A 24,114-nucleotide genomic window follows, 5' to 3' on the forward strand; every position below is an offset into this window, starting at 1 on the left:
TCACAGAGGACTGCAGAATTCCAACCCAGGCTCTCACCAGTCAGTCTGCCTCTGGGGGAAGAAGCAAGCAAGGTGGACGAAACCAAGCCTGTGATACCTACAGCCAGTCAGGCAACCAAGCAGCCAGACAGCCAGGCAAAGCGGGGAGCATGGTAGCCGTGGACCATAGGGGGCTGCCGGAGGGGACACGCCCCCAGCCACGTCGTTCCTCCAAGTCGGCCGAGCGAAGGCCCCACCAGGAACGTCCTCGGCAGTCCCGTAAAAAGCTCCAGGTGATCATCTGCGTCCTGCTGGTAGAACTGTGTGAGAGGTTCACCTTCTTCGGCATTGTCTGTAACATGATCCTGTTCTGCACTGTGAAGCTGGGCTATGACAACCACCAGGCTGCCACTGTTAACCTGTGCTTTGTGGGAGCCAGCACCCTGACTCCTGTCCTAGTGGGATGGTTGGCTGAGACCTGCTTGGGCAGGACCAAGGTCCTCTACCTCTGTGCTTTACTCCACTTTTTCGGTAAGTCTCGGTGACAGTGTCAGTTAGCTTGGGTTACCCGAGAGTGAGTTTAAATAATATGGAGAATTGAATCTGGAGAATTGTAACTGCACACTGCATCAACCAACTGGGCAAATGTCAAGACAGACACTCAAAGATAGGAAGATTTAAGAATGTGAAATCCAAAAGAAAGTGTGGATCCTCTAGCTCTCCGTCCTTGCAGGCACTGCCATGCTGCCAGTGGTTGCCTTCCCATTCGAGGACTTCTACATTGACACGCACCACATGACCCACCATCTGGAACCTCATGAGCAGCAGATCCTGTTCTACACGGGCTTGCTGGCTGCCGCGCTCGGCATCGGGGGCATTAGAGCCATCCTCTGTCCCATGGGGGCCTACCACCTGCAGGGCTACGATCAGCACCAGCTCCTTTCTTTCTTCAACTGGTGAGTGACACCATCCTTTGGATGGCTTTGTTGGATTCTCCAGAAATGCAGCTTTTCTCCCAAACATGATTGATTGATTGAGAGGAAGTGAGGGAGGAAGGTTGCATTTAAGAGGTTTCCGAAAGAGCCGATTTCTATATGCTTTTGCAAACCTCTGATGTTCTGTGATGTTCGATTCCAAGACAAGTTGTGGGTGTCATTCTACTGTTGTCAAATAACAGGAGTGTACTACAGGTCAAAACATTCTTACCATACTAAGAAAAATCTCCAATGGAGATCCCATTTTAAAGTAAGTCCTTCAATATTTATATCCAGCAATTGTCATACAATTTATTTGACAACCATAAATAAAAAATAATTCACTTCCATAACATTTTATGGCTGACATTCAAGAATGTCAAAAAAATAATTGAACTGTTACATTTGGGTTGACACAAAACCATTCCTTTAGTTTTTATTCAGGTCAATATATGCATAGAATGTTTAATTTACGATATTTCCATTTGCAATCCAATACTTCAAATTGTTAATTCAACTTAACATGAATCCCATGTTTATCCTTGAACCAGTACAATATACAGTGTGAATGGCAGAAGTACATCATTAAAATGAAAGGTAGCAAATTGTCAGTTTATCTTCTTAGCTGCACATATCTTTAACATTGCTCCTTGGTCAACACTAAAGCCAGGGTAGAGGGGCTCGGTGAATATAGTCTGTGCTCTGTGCAGGAGCATCATTGTACCCGTGTCAGAGACGCTGTAAAAGGACAGAACTCCTGCCTCGTGGTTGAGATACACTCCCACTCTGGAGGAGCAAGGGAATGGAACGGGCTTGAACATCTTATCATGCCAGAAGAAACAAGATGACGAAGAACACACTAGACACCAGGACTGGTCGTTGTGCCCGAAGCAGCAGTCGTTCCCCCAGCCTTTCCTCTTGATGTTTCTGTAGGAGACGGCCACAGTAACAACACCACCACTCCACTCCACTTCCCAGTAGCAGGTCCCTGACAGACCCTCCCTGCTCAGGGCCTGCTGGTAAGGGCTGAACCTGTCGGGGTGGTCTGGGTGGGGCTTGACCTGGTCACTCCAGGAGATCGTTCTGTTTTCATCACAGAGGTGGAGACATAGGCACACTGTCATGGGATCCACCTCCACATTGCAGTAGCAAGAGGCTGTAGATCAGAAGATATACAGTTACTCTAAAGCCAGAGTTAGCTGTGTGTGAGCGTGTGTGTGTTTGTATGTGTGTGAGTGAAAAAACATGACTCACCGCTTATATCTCTCTTTGATTTGAACTCTATCATTGGAGAAAGATGTGGGCTTTCTGTCACTGTGAAAATAAAGTTTTACCATAAACCTACATCAGACAGTTTCAACAGAATGATGTTGAGTCAGAACTGCATAAAATAGTCATATGTATAAATATAGCTAAGTGAGCTCTATGACATTCTTTCAAGCTTTCGTAACTGTAGTCATGCTGTGAGACTGGCATACCCATATCATTATGAAGAGGCAGAGAGTTGAACATCTTCCTCGTTTCTTCCTTGACCATATTTTCCAGTTTTTCTTTTTGTTCAGTGATACACTTTACCACAGAGTTTGCAGATGAGTTCTGAGATCCAGGAAGATCACCAAGTGACTGGAAACTCTGCTCATAGATTTTCAGGCAATGCAAACACACGTATTAGCTAAAGCCAGTCTGACACTATAGGATAAAACAAGTTGATTTACAGAATTAAATTACCCTTAGGAAGTGTGTGGGGTCCTCTGTCTGAGAAAGCTGTTTCATCTCCCGGTCTCTCTTAGTCAGCTCACCACCCACCTTTATCAGTCTCTCTGTCAGACTCTCAGCCTGCAACCACACTGCCCCCTGCTGGGCTCTGACGAGCTCCTTCACCTCTGAACGTCTTCTCTCCACGGAGCGAACACACACACGGAGGTGCTCGTCACAGGCCCTGTCAAAGTCATCTACTGTCGTCCGTGCAGAGTTCTGTCAGGTGCATACAGACAACTCAACATTCACCTGTTCACTATACCTCTCCCTACCCGAAAATATCTGTTAAGTTATTAAAGCATAAAGATACAAAAAGGAAGAAAAAAATGAAGCATAGTCGTCAGCAGTAGATTGTAGTGGGTGGCACCTACTGTGATGGAGTCTCCTGCCTCTCTTAGCTTATGTAGCTCCATACTTATCTCCAATCCTCTTAGCAGGACTTTCTGCTGGGTCTCACTTAGCTGCATCTGTTGGGACACAATTCATATTTCACTTTCACAAGGGTAACATCAAAGAATAGAAAATCCCCATTTGAAGATGTGTAGAGTATGTATCTGTCTGACTTGTTTCTCTGTTCTTTCTGCTGCAGCTGAGACTGTCTCATGGTCTTTATGTTCATCCATAGCACACAGAAAACAGATGCACTGCTGGTCAGTACGACAGTAGACCTCCAGCAGTTTGTCGTGGAGAGGGCAGATCTTGTCTTCTAGTTTCGTGTGGGCATTAATCATCCTATGTTTCTTGAGGATAGGCAAATCCAAGTGAGGCTGGAGGTGAGGTTCACAGTAAGAAACCAAACACACCAGACACGATTTAACAGCTTTGCGTTTTCCCCCAGAGCAGACGTCACACTCCACATCTCCATGCTCAGCCTTATTCAAATCGAGAGTCAGATCTTTGAACGTTGTGTTCCTCTGTCTTTCCACCATGTCAGCCAGCAGTGTATTTTTCTTGAGAACAGGCCTCAAAGTGAAAGTCTGTCTACACAGGGGACAGCAGTACTTAGCATTTATCGCATTGTCTTGATCCCAAAAGGTATTGATACAGTTCATACAGTAGGTATGACCACAGGCAGTCGTCACAGGATCTTTTAGTAGCTCCAAACACATAGGACAGCTAAAATGTTCCTGATCGTCCGCCATTTTCTTTCCGTCTACAAAGAGAGTTCTCGTTCTGTTTCAACTAGGAAGTGCAACCCACATGACTGCATGGTTGTGCTTAGAGTTACGAGGGGGAGTGTTTGTGTAGAGATATTATGAGAGGAGGAGTCTCAGAAAGATTCAGTACTAATGGATGTGCTCATTCCTTTACTTCAAGCAGAGTATAAGCAATATCATCCAGAAACAGGAATGCTGGTTTATCGACACTCATCTTTTCAAAAAGGTTCTACTGGCTGGTGAACCTGAACTCCACAGTGGTGTTCCTGGGTATTGCCTACATCCAGCAGTCTGTGGCCAGGAACCTGGGCTTCCTCATCCCCTTCACCTCCGTCCTGCTAGCTTTGTTGGCCATCCATATGGTCCGCAACAACCTCACTTTCAAGCCCAAGAAAGGTACCGTCAAGTCTCCTGGGTTTTTTACAATTTCTTTCCTTCTTTGGTTGGCCAGTGTTGGACAGGGTGTGTCTGTTCTATGCAGGCAGTTCTCTGCTCACCACGCTGGGTGTGTTCCTGAACTCTCTGAAGATGTGCTGCCTGCGGCGCCACCACCTGGGAGGAGATGAGGGCAGTTGGCTGGATCGGGCCAAGGAGAACAACGGAGGCTGCTACAGTGAGACCCATGTGGAGAACGTCAAGGTGTTGGCTCGTCTCTTCCCCCTCTATGGCCTCCAGCTCCTCTATCGAGCCTGCATCACTCAGGTATGGGACTTCGAAAGCTGCTATCTTGGGATCTACTTGGCCCTTTTTTGGCATTTTATTGGTCAAATAGTTCTGGCCAAAACCTTTGTGGTTTTACCCTCAAATGGGTTGTTAACAAATGTTTTCTGAGACCTTTCCCACAGGAACAACCTACCACATCCATTTACGGCTATAAGTAGCCTATTTCTTTGTACCGGTACATGGTATGTTTTTAAATCTTTGTCTTTAAATGTTCTGATTTGGATGGCTCCTGGCTGTGTCCCTCAGATTCCCTCAGGTTACTACATTCAGACCATGAACTCTAACCTGCACCTGAATGGCTTCCTGCTGCCCATAGCGGCCATGAACGTGATCAGCATCCTGCCTCTGCTGCTGCTGGCCCCGCTTATAGAGTGTGTGACCACCTGTTATCTTACCATGGAGAAAACACCACTGGGCCCAGCACAAGTTATAAGTCAGTAGTGCACCTCCCAAAGAACGACTCACTTTTTAAGTATGCACAACCACACACACACACAAACTCACCCCTTTATCTTCATTCCAGCTCTGGGCCACGCATGTGCAGCCTTATCTATGTTGGTGGCAGGCATTTTGGAGATACACAGGAAGGGCTATCCCTTGGTGGAGCAGGCCTTGTCAGGGAAAGTGATCCAGGTGTCTTCCATGGCCTGCTTCCAGCTGGCTCCTCAGTACATCCTGCTGGGCCTAGCCGAGGCCCTGGTCACCCCTGCCTGTGAGTCACAGGGCTTTCTTAATTAACTCCAGGGGAAATAAAACCACATTCAGTGGCTGTCCAAAATGTTACTTGTTTAATTCATTTTGATTAATCATAATAAAATAATTTATAGCTAATTTGCTGTGGGAAAAAACGGCTACACACCAAATAACTATTTTGTTATACCACTGAAGCTGTTGATTCCCAACTGTAGCGTGGTTTGCACGGTTAAGATTAGCAATACTTAATTTATAATAAAGTATACAGTTCTTGGGGGCACCACCTCTGATTTATTTAAGGGACAGAGGAAACCTTATTGAATAATATTGAATAATAGCACTCGTAATAATCAGTCTAATCTTAAGTAGCGAATACCATGAAAGTAGAGCAGATCAGATAACGTGAGGGATAACGCGAGTATTATAAACAACGATTTATTTAAGAAAATGTAATTATGATGAACAAATACCAAAGAAGTTATAGGCTAGTTGAGAGTGAGTTGAGTTAAACAGTATACAGTAGGTCCTAAACTATGATGAGAGCGGAATACTAGATGGTGGGTTGAGAGCGCGTGGGGAGGGGAAGAGAGAGAGATAGGCTTCAGGAGAACAATGGAGGGAGTCTATGTTAACTAATCCTAACGAAAGTTAGCTTGAATCATTTGCAAACTAAAAATCAAACGTAACAAATTAAATCACAATATGCCAATGTTCACAAGTAAGAAATGTAGCAATATCGCAGTTACTGTTGTCAGTTTGAAGAAGAAGAATCAAAGTTCCGTTCGTCGTTGTCAAACGGTTAGAGCAAAGGAATCTTTCGTTAAAGTTCCTGGTGGTCCAGTGAGTTGCTGATTGAGAAGGATAGGTCAGATATGTCGCGAACATATCCGGTGAATCCTTGCGAAAAAGCAAGGTTTGCTTGTGCGTCAGGGTTTTATAATCCTTGCGAAAGGGGGGTATCCTTTTGGAGGTGAACTCTTTGATTGGTCAGTTACTCCCACCTGGGCGTCCATCCTGAGATTGACGTATGGGTGTGAAGTAGTTGACAACTTTTCAGAGTTCAGCTATTTCAAATGTCCATGTATTTCTAATACTTCAAAATATAACAATACAACATTAATAAATGGTTTAGTTTGTAGATTAAAATCATTTTGATATCAAGATTAACTGATTTATCATAACAGGAAAGGAAGTTACATTAAAACATCAAATTATATCAACACAGCATAAAAGGGAAAGCATACATTATAACACATCAACTACTGTCATTGAAATAGTGTCCATAAGCCATGTAGTCCTTGAGCATATGTTTGTAAATCCAGAAAAGTTAGTCTTTCCTTAAACTCCTTTGTCTGCATACTGTAAGGCTATTTTGGTCTACCTTCTGGCCCCATGCTGAGCCAGAAGCTTTGAAGGTTCTGCTCTGGAGATAAGGACAAAGGGGGGAAACCCCCTTTCTCCTTGTCGGGGGTAGGGGAAAGGTGTGAGGGTACGTGGTTTGTCTGTTGGCTCTGCTACACAACTGAGTCTATCTACTCTCTTTGTATGTATGTTTGTGATATTCTCTCTAAACACACCTTATCTTTTCTTCCTCCTCTCTGGCAGGTTCTCTAATTTCCTTCCACCTGACCCCCAGCCACATCAGAGGCATTTCCCTGCACTTCCTCACTCTGTCATACGGAGGGGGCTGTTTCCTAGGTGCCCTCATCATTCAGCTGGTTTATTTGCTCTCTGGGGGTAAGCATGACAGTCTCTATTTCTTGTGATGAGTTTACTTTAGTTCCCTACCATCAGCTACACAATGAAACCCACTGGATCAGCCCTGGAGGTTGGAAAATGATGAAGCGTTTCTGAAATATAAGTACCTGATGTATACATTTTTGCTTAATAGAGGCTAGCAAATGAAAGGTTCGAGACAACAAGACAGTCTCACCTTTCTTCACCTTCTTCAGTGTTGTTCATTCTAGGGGCTCAAGTCACTGACAAATCTTTCTGATCAGGTAACTTCTACCCTAACACACTGCATGATGGGAACTTGGAGAGATTCTTCTTCTTCCTGGCTACTCTGATGGCCATCAACACCCTGGTGTTCTGGTGGATCTCATATAGGTAGATAGGGCACAAATCATGTGTGCATGAGCATCTGCATGAGCGTGTGTACAGTGTTTGAGTATGTCCTGGTTTCCTTCAAGGTACAAGGATCTGAGCGTGGTGCACGGCAGAGCGATGGGCTGCAGCTTGCTAGCGGAGAAGCTACAACGCTACAAGACCTGCCTGCGTTACTATGACACCATGGAACGTTCCTACACCACTGCCTCCATTGAAAGTATTTTGTAACCTAGTGGTGACCATTTAAATGCTGTAGCGCTGGCGTTACAACTATAGAATATGTACATATATGTCTGATTTGTTTTTTTCCTGTGGATTATTATATTGGTATTTACATTATCTCTATGGGGATAGGGTGGAGGGAGGGGGGGGGGAGGGAGGGTGGAGGGAGGGGGGGTGGAGGGAGGGATAGGTCCACAATGAAATGTCTGTACACATGTAGGTGTGATCAATAACCACCAAAGGTAGCAGGTGGATCCATGTACAGTACATGCATTCGATGTTGCTGCCAATTAAAAAAATTAGAAATCCTGCAGCCATACATTTGTTTTATTTATATTTATTTACAATGCTTAAAACATGAAAGAAAGAGCATAGGCACAAACACAACTGATGTAAAGATATACAGTAGGTGACCTACGTAGAAAAGCACTTAGAAAAACATGCAGGCTGAGATACAGAACTACATTACCCATTTACCCAGCAGAATCCAGGTCATCACATGGCCTCTAAAAAAGGGTCACATATTAATATTACAATTCTAGTACCTACTAGGATTCCACATTTGGTAATACCCCTTTACCCATACAAAGCATGACTGACTAACAGATGAGAAACCTCAGAAAAGTAAGTTAAAGTGTGCCATGGCTTGAGCAAGAGGGTTTGGGTCACTGCAGAAATGCCTTTTCTGGTGAGATGCTATTATGTATTATCAATACCTGCTTGTCCTATCAAAACTGGAACACAAATACAGTATATATATTATAAAGTCATTCAGCTGTTAATATAGGAGCTGGAGGACAAGGCATTTACAATCATTTCCACGGTCACCATTATTAAGAACTTGTACTGCTCTCATTGGACCCTATAACATGTTGGTTGTAGATGACTTACTGCCTTATCTGTTGTGGTGAGTGGACTTTGGGATGTTGCTACTGGTTGGGTTTGTCCTTCCCTCTCTGCTACAGTATGTCACTGTAACTGGACATTACTTCCTCTGCTGAGGATAGTCTGACAGGATGGTCTGACATGGCTGGTGTCCTATCTGTTATGTTGCTGATTCCACTATTCTTCAAATGCTATCACCTGTTCTGTTGGCTTACTGTCAGTCTCCCCACCATATCCATCATTGTTCCATCATTTGTAAATACGATTGTTTCTCATTAAAAAAAATGCTAATGGTAATTGTAACATAGTTCGTTAAAGTGATGGATGTGGTATTCAAATCATTCTGGGTGGGTTCTAGAAACCATTGAAGTATAAAAATGGTTTTGGTGGAACCCCCTAGGTGGGTTCTTGTAAGCACTCTTAGAATGTGAACATTCTGGGTAGAACCCCCAGAGAAAGTTCTGGGTGAAACCATCACATCATAGAAAAGTTCTCTGTAGAACCTCTAATAGGGAGTTCTGGGTGGGATCTTTCCCAGACAGTTCTAGATATAACACTTGGGGGGTTCTAAGTATAGCCCTCTGAAAGGGGTCCAGGTGGAAACTCTATAAAGGGTTCCATCAAGAACCGAAAAAGGTTCACCTATGGGTATTAGCCCAAAGAACCCCGTGTGGTTCTAGTTAGCGCCTTTACTTCTAAGAGTGTAAAGTTAAGGTTATTTGTAACTTCAAAACTACCTAAGAATTGTGTGAAATATCTTGCCTGTGGCAGGGTATTGAAAATATGAGTTGATGTGCCAGGGTTGTGCGATTGGTTGTGAAAACAGTGGAAAATATTAGCAGTTATATTTTGGGATTTTTTTACATCGAATAATGTGCCGACCGAACACACTAACTACCGCTGTATCAGTACTCAATATACCTTTAGGAGGATGTGATTCTTACATAAGACTCCAAGCCCACCCCAAACCCAGGATATAGTGGCTGAGTGAAAGTAGCCTGCACCTTGTGAAGGAGGCTAATGTTTTTAGATGTATTGTAGAAAGACAAAGTACCTGCCGTGTAATCTAAGTACACTCCTACCTTGGTGGGAGGACAGCGGCAGCGTAATTTAGTCTTAATATTATCATGGAGGAAATAGCATGAGGATGGAGAGCACTCCAAACTCCACGACAGGTCATTCCCTCCTAATTTACTTTCTTTACCGTCTCCTTTCCTCTCCATGGTTTGATATGCCACTCCAACAGCAATCCAGCCACGAAACTCAACCTCCCAGTAGCATCTTTCTAACAGACCTTCCTCACACAGAATTTGATCAAAATGAGTAAATCGTTCAGGATGATCAGGATACGTTGCCCCTTCAGTCCACGTTACCTTCCGACCCTCTTCCGAACAACACAATGTTCCACTTGCTGTGTTACTGTTGAAAGTGGGTTTGCAGGGAACTGTATGATGAGAGGACAGTGTGTATTACTTAAATGAACAGTGTGTGTGTGTGCGTGTGTGTGTGTGTGTACTTACATTCTAAGAAATCCTCTCGGGTCTTAGGTTCAAAAGGTAGAATTATTTGAACTTCAGTCACTGCAGGGATAAAGATTATTTTTTATCCCAATCAATACAATTGAACAAATTATTGTATTGAATGACTTTAAGGAAATACAGTTTGGCTTTACCTTTTTTTGATATCTTGCTCATTTCCTTATCATAAATGTTATTGAGTTGCACTTTCAGTCCCGACACCAGTTTCCGCACTTGGTCGAAAGACAAATTTGGCTTAATGCTAATGCTGGGTAAAGCTTCAGACTTAGCTTGGGACAAGAGAGCCGGAAAAGTCTACGGCAAGGAAAGACAAACATTTTTCATTAACAAGACATGAGCCGACTGAAAGGACAACAGGAATCGTACCACCAGAAAACATAGATGTGTTAGTGTTACCTGGAGGAATTCTATGTTATCCTCTGTATGTGAGAGCTTGTCCATTTCAGCGTTTTGATTCTTCAACTCTAGAATCTCCTTCGCCAGTAGCTTCAGCACTTCTTCAACTCTTTGCACAGCAGCCTTCTCCTGGGTCCTGATCTGCTCCTTCACCTCCGAACGCTTCTTCTCCATGGAGCGGATCATCTCAGTGAAGATTCTCTCATTCTCATCCACTGTCGCCTGTGCAGATTGCTGTTGACACAGAAGAAATGGGAGAACCCATTTAGCATGTTGAGGCCTTAAGTGCAAAACAATGATTTCAGGACAGAAAATGTAACTGATAAACATCTGAAGTGGAGATGGCCAAAAAAACTAAATAGGGTAATGCATAGACTGATAACTGCTAAAACTGTGGCTCGGAAGATGCTTTTAATTTTAAAAGTTAGGGTTGGTTAACTTAGTTAATTTACACATAGCACCTGCTGGACTTATTTAGACATTAAACATGCCTAAGCATCCTGCACACAGTAGTACAGATATTTCATTGGTCTTTTTATGCCGTAGGTATCATATTGTAAACAATGTTTACCATAACAGTCTTCACAGCCTGTCTCAAGCCCTGGGCCTCTTGTTCTGTCTTCTGGATGATTTGTTGGAGAATCTTCTGGAAATCCCCCACCTGCTTCTGTTCATGACACGTTGCACAACATGACATTGACTCGCCTACTGTTTTGGAAGCACTGTCAAATGAAAACCACATTTGCCAACCAAATGACCTTGTTTTGGAACCAAATGGAGTTTGTGGTTGCTTTTTTCTGGTTTGGGCAGTCCTTTTAGATTCACTACAGTGTGCAAATGTTCCTACTGTACCTGTTTTCCAAGTCTTTCTGCTGCAGCTGAGACTGTATCATGGCCTTTGTGTTCATCCATGACGCACAGCAGACAGACACATTGCTGGTCAGTGGAGCAGTAGACCTCTAGCAGTTTGTCATGTCGAGGGCAGATCTTCTCCTCTAGTTTGAAGGAGGCTTTAACCAGCTTGTGTTTCTTAAAGGCTTTTGATTCATAGTGAGGCTGAAGGTGAGGCGCACAGTATGAAGCCAGACAGACTAGACAGGACTTCACAGCTTTGTGTTTCCTTCCAGCGCAGGCGTCACATTCCACATCGCCAGGTCCAGCATAACTCTGTGCATCGATGTGGACTCCCGACTTCTTCAGATTGTCCAGCACCTCAATTAGCACAGTGCTCTTGTTGAGAACAGGCCTCGAGGTGTAACTTTGACGACACTGAGGGCAGCTGAAGACGTCCGTTTGATTCTGATCCCAACATCCATCAATGCATACTAAACAGTAGCTGTGCCCGCATGGAATAGTAACCGGATCCTTCAGTAGATCTAAACAGATAGAACAAATGAATGAATCTTGGTTATTTAGAACTACTTCTGCCATCCTGATCAATATTGAAGCGAAAGCAGAGCACAACTCAGCTATAAGTTTCGTTTTCCTTGAAATGAGACCACAGAAGTAGGAGTGGCGTTACTCGTCTTACGGCCTGGTAATCAGAATTAAATAAGAATCAGCTTTAAGTTTGCACAAACAACATTAACTTTGGTGGGAAGATACATACGTTAAACATGAGTTTTAAATATAAATTCTAAAGCTGGTTGTTCCCATTCTTGATTGTGATTGGCCATATCGCATTCCATGCCGTTGTAAAATCCAGCATAACCTCACAGGTTGTCCTCATAACATTCTTTAACATTCCATATTACTGCGCATCGAATATTTCAAATTGAAAAAGACGGCAAAGATGTCCATCTGGCTGTTGCGTGGCAACGATTTATGTAGGAACTATACTTTGTAGTAGCGGAAGAATGACGGTTTATTATTAAACTATTTTGTTTCTAATTGTTTTTATTGATAAAACCATATCAAATACTTGTAGTAACAGTTTTAGAAAAGCGTAAACCACGGCCTCTTGGGGCTTATTGGTTAAATGTAGAATATATAAAATGTTGAAAATGTACAAGAGTATCTAAATAATTCAAACCACGACTACAATGTAAAAAAAATATAAATCAAATTAAACTTTAATAAAAGATACCCCCACATAATGGTTACGACAAAGTAAAAGGGGTACATCACATCTGCCACTGTTCTGTTCCTGATTGTAGGTCCAAGAGAGAATTATTACTAGACCAATATCGTTGGCCAATCATCCTGTCACTGTGTGTGAAGATGTGAAATTATATAAGAAGACTATGTGCATATTTACCTTAACTGCTTATAAGAGGCTGTTTTACCCAATTAGTTAACGTAATGGGTGTAATTTTTTACATCCTACGGGATGTTAATGTAGACCGCGAGATTTCCCCGTAGCCTAGGAAACTGCGGGAGCTTTGTATTTGTCTGGTGGTGAGATGATTTCATACAACTATTGCATTGCTCATCATAGCTATGGAGCTACCGGAGCCGATCAGAAAACGTCTTGGGGATTTATCCCGGACAGTTTTCGTTGATCCGACTCGTACTCAGCCTACACACGAAGATAATGTCACGTTCTTGGGACACAGTGGGTGAAATTCAACATTACGGAATGCAAGTTTACAAGGCGTGCCTTGTTGGCATGCTAGCAACTGTAGCTAATTTAGCTTGCTAATGTAGACTTTAGAGCTAGCTGCCGTAGGTACTTTTCGACTTCCCGCATATAAATAACAAATTAGTTTGAGCTAAACATCTAAGTAGGCTTATATTTCCGTTTTTCTATGGCTACAAGGTTAGGTTATCTGCAGGATCTTAACCCATGTCTTATGACGGTGTTTCCAGATAGAGAGGTGGTCTCAAGCCTCCCTCTCCAGATGTCTCTGTTCTTCAACATGTGTTTTTTCCCGTTGTGGTGGATCAGCGAGGTACTGATGCTGCACCTCAAGGTAGCAAATAGTATTAAGTTCGCAACATGTTAGCCTGTGTGTGTGTAAGGACGTACGTATAATTGAAATATAACTTATATTATGACATCCTTCCCTGTTCTCAGTATTCGGCTCTGCCCGACTACTACAAGTTCATCCTCATCACCGTCCTCATCCTCATGACTTTCATAGAAGCCATCAGGCTCTACTTGGGATATGCAGGAAATTTGCAAGAAAAGGTCAGCAGCAAACACCCATACACACACAGCCTCCGTATGTTTCTGCCCCAAATTCAAATCACGTGTTTTGTGTTCTGCTAGGTCCCAGAACTGGCCGGATTCTGGCTGCTTAGTCTCCTCCTCCAGTTTCCTCTGATCCTTTTCCAGCTGTTCAATGAGGCAATTCTTATCCAGCCTCTGGAGAGAGGAGTCCACATTGTCCTGGCACTCTTCCTACTTTCACAGGTAAGGTGACTCACACTGACACGTCACACGTAATATTAAGAACAATAACACCATTGTGCTCCATATGGCTTTAATAATGCAATATCCCTACAACCATCATCCCATCAGTGATTATACCAACAGTATTGGTACCAACATGTTTTATCCTGCCTGTGTTCAATTGGACTTTTCTTCCACACACCCTGTTCCTCCGGCTCATCTCCTCCTCTCCTCCAGGCCTTGTCGGGCTTCGTTGCCCTCAGGTGTATGGTCCGGCACACAGAGAGCCACTTTCACCTGCGTCAGTTTGATGGAGTCCAGGAGCTTCGAGCCTGACACGCCCAGGGCTCAGATGACACAAACAGAGCACAAAACATGTCTTTGGGTCTCCTTAGTACTTACTGTTTATAATTACTTTTTAAAATTGTCTTTCACACCATGTGTATGTGCCTTGAGTTTGGACAGTTGTAAAGAAATTCATCAAATGTTTGGCTTGATACATTTTTCATATATTTAGACGCTACTAAATATATTTTAGAAGCGGCAGTGTCTTCTGTGAAGATAGGATTTGTAGTTACCGGTACAGTGTTCTACAATATATATTTTTTTACATTAATATTAATACAGTGCACTAAAAATACACTTTCTATGGTTATGTTATGACATAAATGTATGTACTTTAACCCATTGTTAATACAAACCATACCAAGAAAGATTGTCCTTTCATTATGAGATTCAGAAACATTACAGAATAATTACTTCCAAACAAATAATAATTGTCCTATTTGGTTGTGAAATGGGATAGGCACACATTCATGGCAAATAATGTTATTTCTGTCATTTGTAAAAAATAAAATGTTTCTGCTATATGCTTTTTATATTCATGCTTCCAAGATGAAAGCCTACAATAAGCAAACATGTCCTGTAGAGACTTATACATACGTATTACTTCAAAACAAAAGCCAAGATGCATTAAGAGAAGTGTTCCTGGGAATTAGCCCAGAGGTCCAGAACTGGAGGGAGGAGCCGACCCTGATGGTCTTGTGGTTCCGTCCCCCTCTGGCACCTGCTCCATCCTAGGCATGGCATGTCCCTCAGACCTGAGGGGACAAGGAAGGAGAGGCTATCATGTTGGACGCTCTGAACACTAATACCCAGCAAAGGCTACTGAGGAACTACTGACTGTTCTCCATACCTGTGGATGTTATTCAGGCTCCTGGTTGTGTCTGGGTCTGTGTCTCCTCTAGGCTCTCTGAGCTCCCCCCCTCCCCTCAGCTGGTCTCTCTTGGAGGGTCCAGTCCTTTGTAACCCCAGCCCAGCCTGGTCCCCCCATGGCTGGCTGTGGGGGCAGTGGGAGAAACCACAGAGGTTAGGTAGCTTGTTTGATCCTCCATTTTTCTTTGTGATCTCAACCCCCCTCCTTTCAGGAAGCAGTCTCTTGCCAGGGTTGTAGAAAAAAGGCACTGTACATTCAAAGGCAGGAGATGAGGGAGATATGCTGGTAATACATGATAAGGGAAAGAGATAAAGTATCAAACGAACCACAGAATTCTAAAATCACCCTTTCATAACAATGCCAATCACCTTCTCCCTCTGAAGTCCAGAGTCCTCAGTTCACGAAGGAAGCCGTTCATATCTGCGGGAGAGTTTCTGAACAGGTTATCTGGTCCAGGGGCTCCCGCTCGCTGCTCCAGCTCCTCCCGAGCACCACCCTCCGCCGCACCCACAGGAGAACCTGCGGGGGAAACACCTCAGGCAGTGAGGGAGCTCGATCGCACCAACTAGTCTTTGCTAAGACTGTCATAAGTCCTAAGTCAGTCTTAGTTAAGAACGGTCTTAGGCCCATATCTAACGCCTGTTGCACCAACTGAATTTACGACCAGTCTTAACTAAGACTGGTGGTAACATGCGCGTTCATGAAAGTGCCCGTGGAATTCTAGAATGGAACGTGCGTTGCCATGATACCCATACATTTTTACCATGATGATACCAGGGATGCCAGACGCCTGGCGGAAACGCTGCTTGACAGCGATTGCCTCGGCCTCGTTAGGCAAGTTGACATAATGCGGTAGGCGGCGACTCAGTGCCAGCGAGACCCTACGAATAACTCTACGAGCTGTAGATTTATGCACGCCGATCATGTCCCCCACGGTGTTTTTAAATGCACCGTTTGCATAAAACCTCAGTGCAATTAAAAACTGTAACGTTGGCGTCAGGGCAGCATTTCGGTCTGCCTGAAAGCGCAAATCGTTGGACAGTTCGTCCACTAGAGAAAAAATCTCAACCCCACTAAAAAGAAACCTCTGAAATAACTCCTCATCATTGTACATATCCAGCGGGTTAGTTCTGTCTCGCACTACTCTCTCACGTCTTAAAGCGCGTTCATTATACAATCTATAAATTAGACGCGCCATTGTTATATTCTACTTGTTGTCTTAGCTGCACTCAACGGTTTTGTGAAAATTAGCCTACTATAGAAACCAACACAGAAAACGTTCTGTTTTAACATAAGACTCCTCTCCACAGGGCGTAACATTTAGGACTAGACTTAGGGAAAAAGCAGCTTAAGTCAGCGTGGTGCAACAGGCGCAACATCATTTTAGACATAGAACGTTGAGTTACGCCAGTCTTAGTTTAAGACTGGTCCTAAATCCTGTTGGTGCAACCCGCTCCTGGTGTGTATGCATGTGTTCATGATGTGTGTGTTGCTGGGTTACCTGCTGCCATCGCCTTCTTGATGCTCCTGTGTCGGGTTGCAGGGCTGTCTGTATAGGACGAGCCCTCAGGTAAGTAGTAGCGTACGGAGACCCGGGATGCTTGGCCCTGCGTCTCACAGGAGGAAGCCTGCTGGTAGTGGGACTTGGCACGGTAGAAGTTGGAGGGGGGGCAGAACTCCAGGGATCTGGAGGGGACAAACTCTGGAACCACCCTGCACTGCAGGCCAGGGACCACCGAAGCAAACCTGACGAGGTTTTGTTTTATTTTCATGAATGGATGGTTCATTTCCTGGACATTTCAAGTCAATTAAATAACCCTTTAAGAACATATACAGATAATTATACTTGAGTATGGCCCAGCACTGAACTGTTACTCACTAACACTGACACTGAAAGTTGTATTAGAATGATGACAGCCTGGCTATACAGTAGGTGGTACCTTTGGGCTGCAGAGGGGTGAGCTGTTAGCCTGCCTGGAAGACAGAATAGATGAGTCAACACAAAACATCACCCCGATTTTGGATGTAGGGTTAATGCTTCATGAAAGTATTCCAGTGGACTCAGTCCATTTTCTGTGCTAATATCAAAGTGTTCTGTGCTCTAATCCTGAATCACCTCTTTGCGCTGAGTGTGGGTTGAAGGGCATTGTCTGTGGCTGGATAGGCCCAGCTGGGTTGTAATGCAGGATGGGCGTCACAGTCAAGGGATACCGATGGGGGGAATGGAAGGAGCGAAACCTTTGTTGGTTGTTGTGGCATTGAGGCTTCTCCCCTTCCAGCTCTTCTGAGAAGAGAAAACATCCGGTCTTTCTACAGCCTTGCAGGGGTTACTGGAAGTAGCCCATCCTCCCACTGAGAGATTTAGAGTAGCCCCTCCCTGGGCTATCTTCATCATGATGGTGATTCTTCGCGATCATGAGTGAAGTGAGCTTTATCAAAACATAATGATCTTCCTTGTATTCGACCGTGTGAACAGACCTGCTGTGTCTCTCACCTGTTTTGTCTGTCTTTGGGCTGGTCTGCCTGGGCTGCTCCCTGTTCGGATACGCAGCAGTCACTGCTTTCAAGTCGTTTCTCTGGAAAACACACCACTCCACATGAAACCATTGCAACAAATGCTTGATTGTTTTTTTTAAATTCTAACCTACTCAAAACTGAGTAGGTTAGGAACAATCATGGAGAGGGTTGCATCAGGTATGCAACAGGCTCCCCTGGGCCATACTTAGTTTTGATTAACTCAAATTAAGTGCCAATTACAGTTACCTTGTCAGAACTGTCTTCCTGCCACAGGGTAACCTGACCAAGGACTCCAACACAATTGGCTGGGTTGGGAATCCAGCTGCGTACTGATTGGCTGCTGATCTTCACTACAAAGGGCACCTGTCGACGGCACAGCAGGACAGCAGTCATATGCCTGCTGGACCCTACCTTTCAGCGCCATCATCTCTCACTCCACTCTCCTCCATACCCTATCTCTCCTAAGCTTTGATTTCCTTGAAGCCACAGTCTTCTTCTGGATCTCAACGTCAGCCTCTTCCGGCTCCTGTGGTAGGGCCAGCTTCTGTAGACGACGCCAGCAGGAAAGGAACGGTAGCATGATTCTCATCACACAGTCTATGAATGCTACACACCGATTATGCTGTCTGTTCATGGAAACTCACATGGACATCAACATCTCTTTTCAAAAGAACCAGCGGCCAAAACACTGTCAAACACTGGCCTCTATAGCAGAGCCCTGTGTGGACCACGGAACAGAACACGCAGGAACATGTCGGACCACCTGTTTGATGTTGCGGTTCTTGGGTTCTGCAGTCCTGTGTCTCTCTAGCCTCAGACGGTTTCTCTCCTTACGACTGCGAAGGTGTTTTGTCTTGACGGAGCTTGACTGAGGAGAGTAGAGAGAGAGAGAGAGCATCACAGATTAGAGTCATAGAATTGCGAATTATAGAAAAAAACACAAAAAAACACATATGGTAAAACAAGTATCGCAATAGTATTTAGGATGAGGGAGAAAGCCTCAAACTAGCATAGTGTGTTTCCAGTACCTCCCTTGGCAGGTTCAGCAGATGAACAGGTAGGCCATCTGACTCCGTGCTGTTGGATCCACTGGTACTGTGGACAGTAGAACAGCTTTAGCCTGGATGGATGTTTGTGTGTGTCTGTGTGCTTGAAGACGTGTGTGTGTGTTGTATTGCATGTGTGTGTCTGTATGTTACCTGGACTCCATGTCAGAGACTGAGACGCCACAGAGAGACCCTTCTGAGTCGAGTTCTCGTCCAAGTCTCTGCTTGACCTCCTGCCTCAGTAACATTTCCAACTCGGCCAGGCAATGACTCTTCTAAAACACACACACACACAGACACACACACAGACACACCCACAAACACACACCCACACACACACAGACACACACACGCACACCCACACAGATAGACAGAGCTTTCCATAAGTAATGAAACAGCTAAGTCAAACTGCTAATTGGATATGCACACTTTCTATTTCTGTCTGCTTCAATACTTACAATTATATGTTTTATTAATAATAAAAATGTGTCCAAAAGTGCTCCCATCCCCCCATTAAAATAAGTGAGTGTAAGCATTGGGAAAATTAACTAGAATGGAAGTTAGGCCAATACCTAAGAAAGGCACAAAATATATATATATGTCCAACTGCTTAATACACTAGTATTCATGATGAGAGAAAAAGCCCCAAACTAGTATAGTTGAGATAGCACATCTTCAGACTGCATAAACAAACCAACCCAGTGAAACATGAAAACGTCTGCAGCACAGGTTCTCATTCACCTTGGTGGAGTCTGGATCACAGAAATCTAGCAGGGTGTCACAGAAGCAGTATCCCAAAGACTTCAGGTCACCCGTGGTGAAATGTGTCCCCTTTCTATTTCCTGTGGTAAGAAATATCGTTTTTTAGAAAGAAAGAAGTAAGGATAAAAGCTGCAAACACACGCACACATCCTGTGTACTGACCCAGAGTGGAGCCTCCGAAGGTGGACTCCATGGTGTAGCTGTTCTTGATGCCTAGTTTCCACATGACGATGCGACCCGTCCCCTCCTTACTCTTCTGCACCCGGAACTTACAGCTCCTGAACGAAAACTGAGGAACACACAGCATTGTCTCGCATCGAATCCACGGCGTCCTGGGACACCGTGTGAGGGACAGGAGAGAGTGTACGAGAGACACCAGACAGAGGGGGACACGGGACAGAGAAGGACCAAAACAGAGAGGTCTGCCACAGCGCTACCTTGTCGTTGGCGTTCTTGCTCATCATTAGTGGGAACACTCTCTCTTGGAGGCGTCGGGAGGCGTCGTGGCGGTTGTCGCAGCCGTACATAAACACGTTGTTCTTACGGCTGTGGCCGTGGAAGTCACAGTACAGCACCACATCCCTCTCTGACATCAGCCTGGACACACACACACACATCTTTGCCAGTTTGTCTTCAACGTATGTGTATGTGTGTGCATTGTGTGTGGTCTGTCCTTTGACCCCCACCTCTTGACCATGTTCCTGGTGTGCCAGACACAAGGAAAGGAGTCTCGGAGCAGGGTCCGGTAGTTCCTGTTGAGGTCGCGACCTGCCAGAGAGCAGCGGTAGTTCCCGACCACCACCCCATCCGGGTTAAGCATCGGTACCACCTGTCACACGGAGAGAAACACATTCACAGATTAGGTTTCAACCAATAGAACACTTGATTTAACTAGGATCACATTGGGACTGTTATGTGCTATGTGGGAATGCGGAAGTGGCTATGAGTATGCTGGCCGTCTACAGTTACAGATCTCTAGCTCTAGACAATGAGATATGGATTAAACAACCTTGCTTATGGTTCAAGAGAGAGCGAGTCCTATCACTACAATGTGTACACACCGTTTTACTGCACCAAGCAGAATTGGGATGGACAGACAGGAGAGAGTGTTAGTGGAGGAAGGGGTCTATCTAGGCCCGATTGATCACGCCGACTCACCTTGAACACAAACGTGTCCCTGAGTAGCCGCGCGTCGTCCGAAGGCCCGAGCAGGAAGTCCAGGAATCCCTGCATCATCCAGGACGCGTTGGTCTCCCCAGGATGCACCCTGGCCGTCAGCACCACCGCCTGTCTCGCCCGCCGCTCCTCCCAGCTCCCGCCGGGCGCCGTCACCGTGAGGACGTGCACGGGGTTGCCCGCCAGGCTGCGACAGAGCACGCGCAGCTTGCAGCAGGCCGCCGTGTCGGGGTCGGAGGTCAGCCGGCTGAGGTAGCGCTGCAGCTGGGTGTAGGTGTAGGGGTAGCAGTGCGCCAGGTAGCAGGTGTCTGAGTCAAAGGGGAACTGAAAGGTCCAAGTCAGGCAGTAGAGGGCCTTGGTGCTGCCACTGTTGTCCTGCTCAGCCTGGAGAGAGGGAGGGCGACTTTAAAGATCCTCACCTTCAATGTGGCGTAGTATACCTAGTCATGGGGTTGGACTGCAAAGCTCGATTGGCTACCTATAAAACAAGCTTACGTGCTGTTGGTTACGGTAGTAGCGTATGTTGGAGCCGGCCCGCCTCCAGCTGATGCCCGTCTCCGTGGCAGCCCTCTCAGAGTAGAGTAGTGGCCTCATGCCCAGGCTATACAGGCTGCGGGACTTCATCAGGTTGGTAATAGTGAATCGATATGTGACGCTCGCCTTCATGTTCATCACCCGGAAGTAGAACCACTGGGTGTGCTTGGTGGTGTACATGTCTGTGCGCAGGGTCAGCTCATAGTCATGGATACCACTGGGGGGGCGGGGTGGACGGGGGCGAAGGGATGGAGCAAGAGAGGGATCAAAGACAAGAGAGAGTGAGATGGCAGAGAGATGGAGGTTGGAGCAGTGTGTTCTATGTCTGTAGTTTATTCCTTCCAGTGAGCATTAGTTTGCATTGCTTCATTTTGTGATTGTAAAGTAACACGTGGGTCCAGCTGCCCAGGCTCCAGACACTCACACTTGCACAGCCTTCTGCAGGTTACCGCTCTCAAAGCGTGACTCGAAGGCCAGGATCGGCTCCTTTTGCTGAGAGCTACAGGCTGAAGCATTCTTAAGGGGCCCTCTGCTTCCTCCTACCCGAGAGCAGGTGAAGTAGAAGCTTTTCATAGCTTGACAGGCGAGGAACAGGGGTCAGGTAGAAAGAAATACAATAACAAGTCAAACAGGAGGAATGCGGACGAGAAAGAGATAGGAGTGAACCCCAGGAGTGAAGAGGCCTGGATGATGGAAGGAAGTGAGTCAGTCCTGCTTCAAGTACCTGGGTTGATGCAGTAGACCACGTTTCCCACCTCATTTCCAACAGGGATGGGAGCTCTCTCGTGGCCTGTGGGCTGGTAGAAGGGCTCTGGATCTGGGGGGCTCCATTCTTTACAGGATACGACAGCAGCAGAGACATGTGTTTATTTGGCAGACATTTGCTTAACAATCCCTCTGGTTCACAATGTATTTGCTGTTTTTCTTATCCTTGACTTTACTACTGAGCTCGTTGAAAAGAGCAGAGCAACAGAAATGTGTTTCACACGGCTATGAATCTAAAAGGTTGTGTCAATCAGATGCCTGAGGAACATTGGCTGGGGCACAGCCGTTGGTCCCCCAGCCCAGGGCCAAGGCTGCTGGGCTATCTGGACTCTTAGGGCAGCAACATCTGCTTTGTTTACAAACACCTAATTGACATGTGACTTCCGATGGGTTGCTATGCCTGGTTCCCTGACAACCTCATACCTATGTGATGAATGGAGGGTTCCTTAATGACCTCACACTCAATGGGCCAGCGGACGCCCTGGAAGGGTCTGGAAGGCGAGGGGATGGCAAACAGATCCAGCGGCTCCCTCAGTCTGTGAACGGGGCGCTCTCCATCAAGGTCTATGATCAGTTGTCGGGTCTTCTGAACCTGGCCCATGAGCAAGGAGACTAAGGGGGATAAACATCGCCATCTTAGAAACTCAGAACAAAATAAGGTTAATTCTTTATAACAAAAGAGGGTCCCGAAAGACCTATTCCACAGACATGATACGACTTGCAAGGTGACATCTTTCAGTCTCTAAACAATTCTAAACTTTTCTGGCTGGCAGAAATAAAGACGGTGCGAGCTTGCTTCAATCATTTGATTTACACAACAGTATTAGCCTAAAGGATAATCTTATCTGGTGTTGAATAATAAACAGTGGTTATCAGGCTCCGTTAAATGTGTCTGTTTTCATTAGTGGAGCAGTATTGATGAACCCTATGTCTCTTATATCTCTGAAATATCAAGGCTACTTGACAGATTCACAAAACCTTTAACTAAATTAGCTAGGGCATTATGTATCTGTATGAAAACATTGTACTTGGCCTCCCCAAGTCTTGGTCCTCTTCCTCCTCCTCCGGGTTGGAGTCCTGGCTGTCTGGGAACTGTCTGTCGGTGAGGGGGGATGAGTGGTGGTACCGGTGGCTCCTCCATCTGCTGCCTCTGGAGAGACCCCTCTGGCGTGCGTTTTCTCTGCCTGATGAGAGAGGGCTGAGCTCTGAGCAACCTGACAGGTTTCCTTTATGGACAGTGAATGAAATGCCCCCCGAAACTTCTGGTAAACTGCTTTGAGGGTTAGTCTTTGGAATAGACTAGTGAAATCTATCAACAGAGCAATTAGCTGATACACAGCTTCAGTTCACAGTCTCAGTTGGTGTCTCTTTGCTGCCATTGTGTTAATGACACAGATATGCACTGACACTTTAAATATTGCACACTGTATATCTATAGACTACTGTAGCCTACATAGACATACTTGCACATATTGTACATCATTATCCACTCCATCCATCCAATATTATTAAATGTCCATACTTGGCCAATAAAACTGATTCTGACAACAACTTAGTAACTTTACCTGACCTTGAGGTGTGCCAGCCTACCTGTGAAGAGTCCGTAGTGTTGAAGGTGTTGTAGGATGAATCTTTCATACGCATCCTCTGACGTCCTCTAACACAGCAAAACGAGATTTCATCCTTATTTTGCATTGCTTTAATATTTAATTTAGGCCTACACTGTAATGTGACAAACGTAATAGGCCTACTTGACTTGATAAGCACAACCCAATACTAGTTACATGGTACTGTATCATGTAGTAGAACACTTCGGAAAAAAACTGACCAGAATCTCTGTGTCTGGCCTCAATGCTGGACACATTGTGAGGGACCTGTAAGAGTAAAATCTGTTTGAACATGGAGTTTGCCAGTTTAACATTTCAAAAGCATTAACTCGGGCATCAATTGGTGATGTCTTGAGTAGTTACAGTAAAAAATCAGAAACAACTATCAACTCGGCAGAAATGTTCCCTCAGTCTGCCTGAACCTCGTTCATTAACTGTATTTAGCTGGACAAGTTATCCCTTAACCTACTTTTCAGCGTGAAAAATGTTTGAAATGCGTGACGTCTCATGGCGAATGCGTTAGACTTGAGATCCCAGCCTATGTTTTGCTCCCAATTTAGTACAAAATATATACTTGCAAAACTGCCAACAAAAAGACAAGTGAGAAAATTAAACTTACCTTTTAAAATCAAACCCCAGTTCTGTATTGCATACACAGAACAGGTTAACTTAACCCTACCTAAACTCTCGTTAGCGACTCGCTAGCTACTACCATACCAGCAA

General features: G+C 45.0%; 5 protein-coding genes across 8 annotated transcripts; 2 read left to right on the forward strand and 3 right to left on the reverse strand.

Moving 5' to 3' along the window:
- The first annotated feature begins 149 nt into the window (after positions 1-149).
- On the forward strand, positions 150-7,621 carry slc15a5 (solute carrier family 15 member 5). Its single transcript, XM_047033506.1, has 9 exons — positions 150-510; positions 713-935; positions 4,095-4,264; positions 4,350-4,570; positions 4,838-5,024; positions 5,115-5,303; positions 6,890-7,021; positions 7,285-7,393; positions 7,477-7,621. Exons 1-9 carry the CDS (start codon positions 150-152, stop codon positions 7,619-7,621), a joined length of 1,737 nt encoding a protein of 578 aa, XP_046889462.1.
- On the reverse strand, positions 1,240-3,910 carry LOC124476386 (tripartite motif-containing protein 16-like). The gene is made up of 6 exons (XM_047033505.1): positions 3,275-3,910; positions 3,083-3,178; positions 2,682-2,927; positions 2,432-2,585; positions 2,208-2,267; positions 1,240-2,109 (listed from the first exon to the last, which is right to left on the reverse strand). The coding sequence occupies exons 1-6, from the start codon at positions 3,851-3,853 to the stop codon at positions 1,562-1,564; spliced, it is 1,683 nt and encodes a 560-aa protein (XP_046889461.1). The 5' UTR covers positions 3,854-3,910; the 3' UTR covers positions 1,240-1,561.
- A 315-nt stretch (positions 7,622-7,936) lies between the features above and the next one.
- On the reverse strand, positions 7,937-12,186 carry LOC124476484 (E3 ubiquitin/ISG15 ligase TRIM25-like). 4 transcript variants are annotated; one of them, XM_047033648.1, is made up of 7 exons: positions 12,044-12,186; positions 11,287-11,810; positions 11,006-11,101; positions 10,435-10,668; positions 10,173-10,332; positions 10,021-10,080; positions 7,937-9,944 (listed from the first exon to the last, which is right to left on the reverse strand). In XM_047033648.1, exons 2-7 carry the CDS (start codon positions 11,344-11,346, stop codon positions 9,424-9,426), a joined length of 1,131 nt encoding a protein of 376 aa, XP_046889604.1. In that variant the 5' UTR covers positions 11,347-11,810; positions 12,044-12,186; the 3' UTR covers positions 7,937-9,423. The 4 variants fall into 4 exon arrangements, with proteins under 4 accessions (XP_046889604.1, XP_046889603.1, XP_046889601.1 ...); XM_047033647.1 differs by lacking the exon at positions 12,044-12,186 and having other exon boundaries at positions 7,937-9,919; positions 11,287-11,939; XM_047033645.1 differs by lacking the exon at positions 12,044-12,186 and having other exon boundaries at positions 11,287-11,937.
- Positions 12,187-12,699: 513 nt separating this feature from the next.
- Positions 12,700-14,590, forward strand: tmem17 (transmembrane protein 17). Its single transcript, XM_047033650.1, has 5 exons — positions 12,700-12,988; positions 13,243-13,346; positions 13,451-13,564; positions 13,646-13,789; positions 14,006-14,590. The coding sequence occupies exons 1-5, from the start codon at positions 12,874-12,876 to the stop codon at positions 14,102-14,104; spliced, it is 576 nt and encodes a 191-aa protein (XP_046889606.1). The 5' UTR covers positions 12,700-12,873; the 3' UTR covers positions 14,105-14,590.
- A 145-nt stretch (positions 14,591-14,735) lies between these two features.
- agbl2 (AGBL carboxypeptidase 2) lies at positions 14,736-24,101 on the reverse strand. The gene is made up of 25 exons (XM_047033644.1): positions 24,011-24,101; positions 23,613-23,658; positions 23,375-23,441; positions 22,813-22,968; positions 22,208-22,396; positions 21,744-21,851; positions 21,444-21,594; positions 20,981-21,236; positions 20,468-20,869; positions 19,996-20,138; positions 19,747-19,906; positions 19,472-19,598; positions 19,289-19,389; positions 18,701-18,822; positions 18,530-18,596; positions 18,265-18,369; positions 17,953-18,045; positions 17,748-17,864; positions 17,479-17,560; positions 17,101-17,268; positions 16,925-16,958; positions 16,486-16,730; positions 15,353-15,503; positions 14,964-15,107; positions 14,736-14,868 (listed from the first exon to the last, which is right to left on the reverse strand). Exons 2-25 carry the CDS (start codon positions 23,646-23,648, stop codon positions 14,763-14,765), a joined length of 3,330 nt encoding a protein of 1,109 aa, XP_046889600.1. The 5' UTR covers positions 23,649-23,658; positions 24,011-24,101; the 3' UTR covers positions 14,736-14,762.
- Positions 24,102-24,114: the final 13 nt, after the last annotated feature.

This window comes from Hypomesus transpacificus, chromosome 14 (assembly GCF_021917145.1).
Source record: "Hypomesus transpacificus isolate Combined female chromosome 14, fHypTra1, whole genome shotgun sequence".
Classification (NCBI taxonomy): Eukaryota; Metazoa; Chordata; class Actinopteri; order Osmeriformes; family Osmeridae; genus Hypomesus; species Hypomesus transpacificus.

Excerpts from the sequence above, each read along its gene's own strand:
- slc15a5 (XM_047033506.1), top strand. The coding sequence starts at position 150 with ATGGTAGCCGTGGACCATAGGGGGCTGCCGGAGGGGACACGCCCCCAG. Across the intron at positions 511-712 it reads TGCTTTACTCCACTTTTTCG|GCACTGCCATGCTGCCAGTG; the intron begins GTAAGTCTCGGT and ends CCGTCCTTGCAG. Across the intron at positions 4,265-4,349 it reads CACTTTCAAGCCCAAGAAAG|GCAGTTCTCTGCTCACCACG; the intron begins GTACCGTCAAGT and ends TGTTCTATGCAG.
- LOC124476386 (XM_047033505.1), bottom strand. The coding sequence starts at position 3,853 with ATGGCGGACGATCAGGAACATTTTAGCTGTCCTATGTGTTTGGAGCTA. Across the intron at positions 2,268-2,431 it reads GCCTCTTCATAATGATATGG|TGACAGAAAGCCCACATCTT; the intron begins GTATGCCAGTCT and ends TTATTTTCACAG. Across the intron at positions 2,110-2,207 it reads ATCAAAGAGAGATATAAGCG|CCTCTTGCTACTGCAATGTG; the intron begins GTGAGTCATGTT and ends TCTGATCTACAG.
- LOC124476484 (XM_047033645.1), bottom strand. The coding sequence starts at position 11,865 with ATGGCAGAAGTAGTTCTAAATAACCAAGATTCATTCATTTGTTCTATC. Across the intron at positions 10,669-11,005 it reads AGGCTGTGAAGACTGTTATG|CAATCTGCACAGGCGACAGT; the intron begins GTAAACATTGTT and ends CTGTGTCAACAG. Across the intron at positions 10,081-10,172 it reads GAGCAAGATATCAAAAAAAG|TGACTGAAGTTCAAATAATT; the intron begins GTAAAGCCAAAC and ends TTATCCCTGCAG.
- tmem17 (XM_047033650.1), top strand. The coding sequence starts at position 12,874 with ATGGAGCTACCGGAGCCGATCAGAAAACGTCTTGGGGATTTATCCCGG. Across the intron at positions 13,565-13,645 it reads CAGGAAATTTGCAAGAAAAG|GTCCCAGAACTGGCCGGATT; the intron begins GTCAGCAGCAAA and ends GTGTTCTGCTAG. Across the intron at positions 13,790-14,005 it reads CACTCTTCCTACTTTCACAG|GCCTTGTCGGGCTTCGTTGC; the intron begins GTAAGGTGACTC and ends CCTCTCCTCCAG.
- agbl2 (XM_047033644.1), bottom strand. The coding sequence starts at position 23,648 with ATGTGTCCAGCATTGAGGCCAGACACAGAGATTCTG. Across the intron at positions 17,269-17,478 it reads CCCAAAGACAGACAAAACAG|AAGAGCTGGAAGGGGAGAAG; the intron begins GTGAGAGACACA and ends TTCTCTTCTCAG. Across the intron at positions 15,108-15,352 it reads CTGGACTTCAGAGGGAGAAG|CCAGCCATGGGGGGACCAGG; the intron begins GTGATTGGCATT and ends CTGCCCCCACAG.